Source organism: Callospermophilus lateralis, chromosome 1 (genome assembly GCF_048772815.1).
Source record: "Callospermophilus lateralis isolate mCalLat2 chromosome 1, mCalLat2.hap1, whole genome shotgun sequence".
NCBI classification, from domain to species: domain Eukaryota; kingdom Metazoa; phylum Chordata; class Mammalia; order Rodentia; family Sciuridae; genus Callospermophilus; species Callospermophilus lateralis.
In genome coordinates this window covers 147,091,648-147,102,659 of record NC_135305.1, presented here as the reverse complement: position 1 = coordinate 147,102,659, position 11,012 = coordinate 147,091,648, and the positions used below count along the sequence as shown (strand labels likewise).

Here is an 11,012-nt window from a genome sequence, read left to right as displayed (position 1 = left end):
TGCACATTTTGTCTCCTGCTGATACACACCACATTTTTAGCTTCAATTGGCATGTCATGAGTGTTTTACTTAAACCCCATATTTCCATTCCTTTTTATTTTTATATGGAAAGAATAACATAGACCATCTTGCACAAAAGAGAATGTAGGTTGTTGTTTTGCTTGAATTTCTGTATGTTTCTGTTTTAATTCCCTATTTAAATGTATATTTTCTGTAAATATTGTACAAGGAGAAAGTGCCAAGGATCCAAAGAAACTATTTTGAAATGAAAAGTCTCTTCCTGGTTTAATATAGCCTGACAGATGGACACTTACTACACTCAGATTTCCTTCTCTTTTATTTTTATGAATGATAGAAGGAAGAAATGATTCATCCATGAACTCAGAATTTTCATGTCTTTGTTAAAGGAAGTAAAGGTTTATCAGGGAATTGGTAAAATCTCCACACCTAGTTATATAAAAGAATAGACCCCAGGATTTGGGGCTGATCCTTCTGGACATAAAATTAAGTTTCCAGATTAATTGTGTTTAGCTATTTTCTTACTTCATCATTATTTGTGTATGTGGAAGGGAACTATAAAAAGGGAAGCAGGAAAAGAATGGATAGAGGGCATTTAAAAAAATTTTTAAATATGGTACTCAGCCAGATATAGTGGCACACACCTATAATCCTACCAACTCTGGAAACTGAGGCAGGAAGAATGCAAATTTGAGTCTGGCCTGAAGAATCTGGGGAGATCTTGTCTCAAAAAATGAAAAGAGCTAGGAATGTAGCTGAGTGGTAGAATGCCCCTGATTTTAATCTACACACACACACACACACACACACACACAGCTATTTTCATTCATCCTAGTTTAAACTGTCAATTCCAAGAAAGTTATTTATTTATGTGCTTATTAATGTCTTGTATTCCATGCAATGACTAATAAGGAGCCAAGAAGGCCCAATTAGAGATGCTTCGTCATCATCATCATCATCATCATTATTTTGTAGTAATGTGGATTAGAACCCAGGGCTTTACATATGCTACGTAAGCACTCTACCAATGAGCAACATCTCTATCCCCTTTCTCAGGTTTTTTTTTTTTTTTTTTTTTTTTGACTTTGAGACAGGGTCTTGTTGTATTGCCCAGGCTGGCCTTGAACTTGACATCCTCCTGTCTCAATCTCCCAAGTAGCTGGGATTACAGGTGCAGGTTATCATGTCTGCCCATTCATTCTGAAATGACAGTTAAATTCCACTTATTCACATCATGTGTGGCTCTGTGGTAACTCACTTGTCTAGCATGCATGAGGCCTTGGTTTAATTCCTAGCATCCAAAAATAAATAAATGAAATTGCACTTATCTTTCTATGTTCAGCTCATGTGACATCACCTATGGGAAGTCCTTTACTCCTCTTAACTGTCAGTACTTCTCTCTTGTGTCTACTCTGATCAGCATTTTGTAGTTAACTATGTTGTATCCCTTATCATGTTCTTGTATTGTAGTTTTATTTAACTTTATAATCTTTGGCATTCTTTGTGCCCAGCACGATGCTAGGCACATAGGAAGTTTCTTTCTTTTGTGATAGTGAGATTGAACCCGCAGGGTCCTATCAGTTTTTTATTTTGAGATAGAGTCTTGCTAAATTGCTTAGGGCCTCGCTAAATTGTTGAGGTTGGTCTTGAATTTGCAATCCTCCTGCCTCAACCTTGAGAGTCTCTAGGATTACAGGCTTGGGCCACCAATCCTGGCAGGTACTGTCATTATTATTAACACTAGTATTTATAGTAACATAAGAGAATTAATGCTATATATCTATTGATATTAATACTAGAAAAAGAACCATAAATCAAATAAGTCCATAAAGTAGTCCTATTAGTATTTCAATATTTGTCTGCATTGTTGTTAGTACTCTAACAATCTATATAATAGTAACAAATGCTAAGAAAGTTCGGACTTGGCAGATACTACAAATCCCACGATCCCATGCTCTTGGATGGGCGGAGGGTAGTGGGGGATAATCATCGCACCCGGATGTAAGTGAAAACTACGTTTCCCAGAATGCATCACTCCTACTTCTCTGGTATAAATACTCCATCCGGGTTCTTCGAGATGCTGTTTGGCGACTCGTCGCCATTCCCGAAGCAGCTCGCCCTCGGCCTAGAGGCGAGTGTCGGTCGCTGTGTCGGAGACATTCGTCCCCGACACCAAGACAGCCAGCTCTCTCTCCTGCCCCGCGGCGGGAGAGCGTGTCCGGCCGGCCGGCGGGGCTCGCGCACCCTCCCTCGCTTCCCCTTCCCCTGCAAGCCTCCGCCCCGCCAGGCCCGGCCCGGACTCCCGAGCCCCGGCCTACTCCTCCTTCTTGGTCACCGCCGTCGCTGGGCTCGATAGCCCCGCCTGCCGCTTCTCCTCCCAATTTGAGAAGCCAAGGAAGGAAACAAGGAAAAATGTCGCCATGAAGGCCGAGAACCGCTGCCGCCGCCGACCCCCGCCGGCCCTGAACGCCATGAGCCTGGGTCCCCGCCGCGCCCGCTCCGCTCCGACCGCCGCCGCCGCCGAGGCCCCCGTTGATGCCGCAGAGCTCCCCCAGCGCCGCCGCCACCGCCTCCGACATGGACAAGAACAGCGGCTCCAACAGCTCCTCCGCCTCTTCGGGCAGCAGCAAAGGACAACAACCGCCCCGCTCCGCCTCGGCGGGGCCAGCCGGCGAGTCTAAACCCAAGAGCGGTAAGATCGGGCCCACGGGAGCGGGCTGGGGGCGACTGCTGTCTTGTTGGGTCCCCTAGGGACAAACCACACTGTCTACTCCAGTCCTTTCTCACCACCATCTTCATGGCTCAAATTATTTACAATTAAGTTAATCAGCACCGTACAGCGTGGTTTACGTGGATCCTTGCATCAAAACAGCTGGTAAAGTAGATGCTATTCCTTTCCCCATTTTGCAGGTGAGTTTTGAAAAGGGTAAGGTCACTCAGCTGTGAGCAGGCCTTGAGACCTGGTTTAACTGACTCATCAGTCCATGCTCTAAAAACTACTAAGTTTGTTGTACCTTTATGTTGAATTAGCATTGGATAGTATTCAAATTTAAACAAGAGAGGGTGGGGCCCAAGGACTTTTAAAACTCAAGTCTAATATTTAAAAATTCGACCCCGGATACGGTCCTCATCTTTCATTGGTTTTGTTTAATATAGTTAATACAGTTTTATTTAATATAGTTAGCAGTGAAGAGTGCAGACTCTGGATTCAATATTTTTGGGTTCAGGCCTTGAGTGGCCGAGTTTCCTTATCTTTCAAGGTGGAACTAATATAATATTAAATAATAAATAGTTAAGAGTACCTGACGCCTATTAGGCACCCAAAACATTATGCCTGTTTTTGTGTTTTAACAGGGAAGATTTTTCTGGTGGTCATATTTAAGTTGTGACCATATGATAGCTGGCATTTATGGAGGGCTCCCATGGACCAAGTACTAGTCTAGGCTATTGCATCTGTTATCACTACTCCAGTCATTAATTTGTCTGGCAAGGTAGAATTGTTCCTATTTAAGGAAGGAACAAGGTGAAAAGGTAGAATGTTAGGAGTTGGCAGAGTCTGGAGTCTGTTCTCCATCTTATTTCAAAGCCTGTGTACTAATTTCTTCTCTTTTGTATTTCCATTATTAATGGTACTAGAAAGGTGTTTTTGGTGAGAGGGGGGGTATTTGGCAGAGGGAAACATTTGGAATCCTTAAATGTAGAGGTCCAGTTGCTTAAAACTTAAGATTAAAAAACTGGAAGGCTAACATAAACTCTAAGGTTTACTGATGAGTTCAGAGTTTACCAGCTGGTTATGACAGACTTGTTTACCTGCTGTGCCTGAGGACTTGTAGAGGTTGCTGATGGAACTCAGGTGGAAACTGCTTGTCTCCATAATAAAGTAATGCTTTAAGTATTTAAGGGATTAGCATAAACTCTCAGGCCAATCAGGAACTTGTATGTAGACTAATTTGGGGGTTTTATACGTGTGGATCTTTATCATGATCCCTCCAGAGATTAAGGATAGTGAGTCCTTTTGGCCAGTGTTGGAATTGGTTTAGCGTGGTGGTCTGCGTTTTTTCTCAAGGCAGTTGATAATAGCTTTTCTTTTGCACTCTGTTTTCCAGGTATGATATTATATAATGATTTGGATCTCCAACTATCTGAATTCTCAGTTTTTCTAGGACCCTTCTTTAAGTCACTAACAAACATTCATGAGTCAGCTGCAATAAATTTTATTGTTTAAAAAGTTTATTCCTTAGTAAGCAGTAGGTGAAAGCTTGTGATAACCCAGACAAAACAACAAAAACTGAGGTGTCTAAGGCATTTTACTCCTATGCCCTTTGAATGTTTAATGGAGCTGATTATCTAACAGTGTGAATTCTATTATAGCTTGACCAAAGCAAATAATTTGTCAGTTGTTTTTTTTTTTTTTTTGATACCAGGTATTGAACACAGGGGGGTAGTCAACCACTGAATCACATCCCCAGCCTGTTTTTTTTTTTTTTTTTTTTTTTTGAGACTGGGTCTCCCTAAGTTGCTGAGGCTGGCTTTGAATTTGCAATCCTCCTGCCTCCATCCACTGGAATTACAGGCATGCACCACTGTGCCCAGCTAAGTGTTAATATTTCTAACAGTTAATTTGGATAGGTATTGTTTGGTTCATTCTCACTTTTTATTTTCTTGTCCTGGGGATTGAATCCAGGGCGATTTACCTCTGAGATACATCCCCAGCTCTGTTTTGAGACAGGGTCTTGCCAAACTGCTGAGTCTGGCTTGGAACTTTGGATCCTCCTGTCTTGACTTCCCAAGTTGCTAGGATTGTATGTGTACCCCACATGCCTGGTTCACTCTGACTTTTAAAAGTGATTTCTCTGTGTGTGTGTTTTGTTTTTTAAGTTGTAGGTGGACATAGTATTTCAATCTTTATGTGGTGCTGAGGATTGAACCCAGTGCCTCACAAGTGTTAGGGGAGCACTCTACCACTGAGACAACCCCAGCCTGATTTCTGTTTTTTTAATGTGGTTAAATACTACAAAGTGACCTTAAAACTCTGGTTCCCTTTATTTATTTTGGTATTGGGAATTGAACCCAGGGGCACTTTATCACTGAACTATATGCCCAACCTTTTTTACTTTTTGAGACAGGGACTTACTAAATGTCTGGAGTGTCCTCAAATGTGCCACCATCCTGCCTCAATCTTTCCATGTGATTACAGGCAAGCACCAGTAGTTCACCTTCTTAATTGGAAACTTCTGAGGAAGAAAAAATTCGTGTCAAGGATGTTAGATTTCATGAAGTATATAAGTGTGCTCTCAGGTGGCATTAGTTTTTAAGTGTTTGTTAGAAAGCTTGCCCATGTTTGCCCTTGTCAGCACCTACTTTCCTGGCTTGAAGGATGTTGCTTTGGCTGAATATACACTTCTATACCAACCACAATGTACCGCTTGCATTTAGGAATAGCTTGCATTTAGAAATATAGTTTATGGGTAGGGATTAAAAGATTAGCAAACTGGGATGGGGTTGTGGCTTAACGGTAGAGCCTCACTTAGCATGCTTGAGGCCCTGGGTTCGATCCTCAGCACCACATAAAAAAATAATAATAAAAATAAATCAAAATAAAGGTATTAATGTCCTCCTACAACTAAAAAAATAAATATTTTTAAAAATTAGCAAACTGTCTATATTGGCTGATTTTTAAAGTTGATCTGAAGGGTAGCAAATGCTGCCTTAAGAGCATTGTAGCTGGGTGGGGCAGGGTGGCAGGCACCTGTAATTCTGATACTTGGGAGGCGGAGGCAGGAGGATAGCAAGTTGGAGGCCAACCTGGGCAGTAGTGGGTAACATAAGGAGACCCTGTCTCAGAAAGCATGGGGGAGGGGATACAGCTGATGCCAAAAGCTGTTACAACAGATACTTAGAACCTTTGATACAATGACTCAGAGATGGTTGTGCTAAGGAAAAGGTACACTCAGGTTTTGCATAATTTCATGAAAAGGTTTCTGAAGTATTTCAAAAGCTGACTAAACACTTGATATAGTTGATCCTGGTGGGAATTATTGAAAGGACAGCCTCAAATTTTAGAGTACCAAGTTAAAGGAAAAAAGGAGGGTGAGATGCAAAGACATTATAGTTTGCCTTTTTTTTTTTTTAAGGTAAAGAACAAAAGATTTTTCATACTTAAATATTTAATCGTTTTCTGTCTCCCTTTCCTACCTCATGAGAAAAAAAACTCTTGTTTCTATACTTTAAATGGTATGAGACACAAATGGTCATTTGCTTCCTAACTACATAGCTGCATTTGCTTGAGCCTTTGTTTCTGTGGTTGGCTTGTTTGTGCTTCATTTGTACACAGGAAATGGAAAAATTTGGTACTGGGATTTTCTTGATCTTTCCGGCCAGAATTGCATACCACAGTTTCTTTGCCTTGGCTAATTGCTTCAAATATTTACAGAACATTCTTTTTCTTGAGTGTACTTCTATAGCTTTATTCCAGTAGGGCTAACATGCTGTTCTTATAACATTTCAACAGTGAATATCCCATGAATATAAAACTCAGAGATGTTTAGTGAGTTGGAGAATTCATAGAGAAAGTAAAAAGAGGCAAGAAAGAGGCTAGGCAATTTATAGCCTAAGAGTGGACCCTGTCCAGGAACTAGACTCTTGCCCATCTTGGGCCAATGGCACTGTCATGGAGGTTAAGGGAAGGTCAGTTATTATGAAGCAGTTATTTTGAGGTTGGTGGTATGAAGCACCATCCTGATACTCTTCCTGTTGTTCTGGTAACAGAAGCTAGGTTACTAGGTAATCTGCTTTGAAGAATATCTCTGAGTTGTAAGTGGACCTGGCAGTTTTGACTTTGAAAATCATGATTTTAAAGCCTTCAGTAAAACCATTTAGAAAAGTTATAAGAATTTGAGGGACTGTTGGCTGGAGTCCTTGATTTATTATGTGGCTTAACAAGTTGGAAGTTTAGTGGGTACTCTTGTTTAGAATGATTTTTATTTATTAGGTTTTCAAATCAAGGCAACTGTGTGCTAGCCACTATAGTAAACATCTTATAGAAGTTTTTTCTTATTCAGTGAGAAAGGAGGGTAAAGTATTAGTCCCATTGTACATTTGAGAAAATCAGGGCATTAGAGGCATTAGAGTTGGTTTGTCTAAGTAAATTCTTATGGAATCTTAGGAGACATTTATAAATATACTTTATATAATAAACTCACTTAGCAAGCAAACTTATTGGCACATGTATCGTTCCTGATACCACCTCTCTCTTCCTTTCATTCAGAATTACTAATTACAGCTGGATTCAATTTGTTGTCAGTTGATTCTGTAGTAAGGCCATATGTTGCCCCTCTGGAGGTGCTTGTCAACCACTCTGGATGATGGGTAAGCAATTTGCTTGTGATTACAGCATGAATCAGCAACAGAAACTTCCTGGCTGGTATTCTGACCTCTAGGCTGTGCCACCTGTTAGAACTAGAGCTAGAAATGTTGATGATGCCAAATAATTTTTAACTCTGAAAAACTCATGCCCCTTAATGGGGGAAGAGACTGCTGTTACTTTCCATTTGGGAAGTGTGGAAAAACTAAGACACTGGATTGTTTTTAAGTCTTTTGTTGACCCTGAGAGCCAAAGTTCTGGACTTGAGCCATTTAACTAATGCTCTTGTCCGTTCTGGATTGTGTCTTAACATTATTTATTCTTAGGAGATTCTGATGCACAGAGCTAAGAATAACTGCTGAGGATCTTTTTTTATTTTTTTGCTACTGAGGATTGAACCCAGGGGTGCTTTCCTGCTGAGCTACATCTCTAGTCCTTTTTGCTTTTTGAGATAGGGTTCCACTAAATTGCTGAGGCTGGACTTGAACTTGAAATCCTCCTGCCTCAGTCTCCTGAGTTGCTGGGATTACAGATACAGGCCACTATGCTCAGCCTGAAGACACTTTTTAAAAATACTTGTGTGGCCTTTTCCTGGCAATTCAATCTGATTCTTTAAGTCCTGGGTGTGCATAATTTTAAAACTGGAAGAGAGACTTTGTTGTGTAGCAAGGATTGAGAGCCATCATGCTGAGGTTTAAAACTTCACCATAAAACAAAAAGAACAATAAATTCTTTTTTTAAACGACCAAAAGAAAAATGTCATCATAGACGTTTTTTCCCAAGAACTTGACTTTTTTGTTTTCCAAAATCTAAAGTAGATCATCTCATTGCTTCTATTAGAGAAAAGAGCGTGAATTCTATATAGTATTCTGGCAAGCTGTTTACAAAATATCTCAAATAGCACTACTAAATTTTATCTCTGGGTCCCAGGCAGGACAGTTTCTTCAATCTTTAGCTACTTACTGCCTGGATTGAGAGATAAGAGCCACAGTCTCTTGAGAGGTCTGACTTGATACCCTCAAGTAAGTAGAGGACGAGGAGAGAGTTGATTTTTAGCCACTAAAATCACGAATTCTTATGTGATCTGTCATATAATCTGATGTAGAAATGAGCAAGCAGTTCACTGTCCACCAGAGAGCGTTTCTGTAAGTGTTATGAAATGGTTTCCTTGCTGGTGTGGTAATAAATGAAGAAATGAAAACAGTCCTCTTGCTGAATGCTAGTTTATTTTCTTAAGCTCTTACAGTGTAGAATTTGGCTTCACCTAAATTTGTGGAAACTGAAGTGCCTTTCTGGTGGAGGATCCTCTGACCTTTTTTTGTGTGTGTGCTGGAGATCCAACCCATGCATGTTAGGCAAGTGCTCTACTATTGGGATACATCCCCAGAAAGATGCCTTGTTTGTTTGGGGAGTAATGAGAAGTGAATCCAGGGATGCTTTGCTACTGAGCTATAATATCTTCAGCCCTTTTTATTTTATTTTTTTGAGACAGAATCTTGCTAGGTTACTGAGGGTCTCATTAAATTGCTGAGGATGGACTCAAACTTGTTATCCTTTTGCTTTAGCCTCCCAAGGCTATGGAATTGCAGGTGTGTGCCACTGTGCCTGTAGAAAGGTGCTTCCCTCTTTTGGTACTGGGGATTGAACTCGGGGGCATTCAATTAATGAGCCACATCCCCAGCCCTATTTTGTGTTTTATTTAGAGGCAGGGTCTTACTGAGTTGCTCAGCACCTTGCTGTTGCCGAGGCAATCCACTGTCCTCCTGTCAGTCATTGGGATTACAGGTTTGCTTCATGGTGCCTGGCCTAGAAAAGTGCTTCTCTTGAAAACAAGTTAAGTCAAATGCAGGATCATATGAAACAGCCTTGAATGATGACGTTTGAGGAATGTTTTCTTTTCTTTCTTTCTTTTTTTTTCTACAATGCTGGGGAATTAAACTAAAGGCCTTGCATGTGCCAAGCTATTATTACTTAGCTTTATGCTTTCAGCCCCTGTTTTCTTTGTATGTCTATTCTTATAAGACTTCATTTGTTATGAGCGAAGCAGGAAAATGGCTGAGGTTAGTTTTCAGTGGTGAAGAGTTGGGCTGGGACTGTAGGCAGAGCGCTTGCCTAGCATGTGTGAGGCACTGAGTTCAATTCTTACACAACATAAAAACAAAATAAAGACATGCAGTTCATACACAACTGGGGGTGGGGGAAGAGTTAGCCTGGAGTTCTGTATACCCTGAATTCATTTATATGGGAAATTTTTTTTTTTTTAACAGTGCTTGAGACATTGACCTTATGTATCCTAGGCAAATGCTCTCACCAAGCTATACTCCCTGTTCATATTTGAAATTTTTTCATGAAACTAACTTCGTTGGTTGAGGATAAGGCAAAATGTGAATGAGACCCGAAGCTTTCCTTTTTGCTCGTGTGTGTGTGTGTGTGTGTGTGTGTGTGTGTGTGTGTGTGTGTGTGTGTTGCAGGGCGGGGGGCGGTGTACTGGGATGAGAAGCCAGGGGTGCTTTACCACTGAACTACCTCCCCAGTCTTTTTTTTTTTTTTTTTTTTTTTTTTGAGACGGGGTCATGCTAAATTGTCCAAACTTGCCTGGAATTTGAGATTGAGATCCTCCTGCCTCAGCCTCCTGAGTTGCTGGGATTACAGACATGTATCACCTGCCCAGTTTAGCTTTACTTTCTTTTTTCTTTTTCTTTTTTTTTTTTTTTAAGAGAGAGTGAGAGAGGAGAGAGAGAGAATTTTTTGATATTTATTTTTTAGTTATTGGCAGACACAACATCTTTGTTTGTACATGGTGCTGAGAATCGAACCTGGGCCGCACGCATGCCAGGCCAGCGCGCTACCACTTGAGCCACATCCCCAGCCCCTAGCTTTACTTTCTAATTGCTACCACTGGTGCTGTGTTTGGTGCTAATTGTTGCCAACTGAGGAGTAGGGAAAAGTGTAGTTCTTTAGGTTAAAACTGGTCACTCTCCCTGTTTTATGGTCATTAGTAGATTGAGCCTACCCTGGCTGTGTTTCTGTAATGGAATATTCTGTTTACATTTCTGCCATTTCATGTTGTTATTGGTTCAATTTCCAGGTTGTAGTTGGTTAGGTTTGGACAGGATGGCTTATCTCTCATTTATCCCATTAGTTGATTGAACTCACATTTCCTTTTATTTGAATTTATTTAGTCTGCTGTAAAGTAAGCTAGTAAATTTACTTATCTGGGAAAAATTTCTTATAAATATTAGTTTTAAAAATTACTCAGATAAATCTTCAGAACAGCAATTCTATGTAGTTAAGTCATAATCTTAGAGGTGAGGCCTGAGCACAGGAATCCCTTAAAAAGCTCATCTGAATGATTCCTGTGAATGACAGGATTGAAAACCACTGTAATAGGATGAAAGTGAATGGCTCCATTTCCCCCAAATTAACTGACATTAACAGTGTGGTGTATTTCCTTGGTTTACATGGATCTATTAATTTATATACTTTTAATATAAGCAAGATGAAACTATATTTGGGAGGGTAGGAACCTTTGTAGTTTCTGAAATTCATGCAGGAATCTCAATTTTATAAATTATCATTACCAAACCCTTAATTCTGAGCATAAAACTAATGGATCTTTTTTTTTTTTTTT

The 11,012-nt window shown here is 40.3% G+C and overlaps 1 protein-coding gene across 2 annotated transcripts in view; it reads left to right on the top strand.

Moving 5' to 3' along the window:
* Positions 1-2,450: 2,450 nt before the first annotated feature.
* The window catches only part of Rnf10 (ring finger protein 10), a 36,033-nt gene continuing 27,471 nt past the window's right edge, over positions 2,451-11,012 (top strand). The window contains exon 1 of one of the 2 annotated variants that reach the window (XM_077108923.1): positions 2,451-2,710. In XM_077108923.1, coding sequence (XP_076965038.1) covers positions 2,554-2,710 — 157 coding nt within the window. In that variant the 5' untranslated portion in view covers positions 2,451-2,553. Of the gene's footprint in view, positions 2,711-7,295; positions 7,387-11,012 lie in introns of those variants that run through there. The other variant, XM_077108924.1, reaches the window with a different exon arrangement.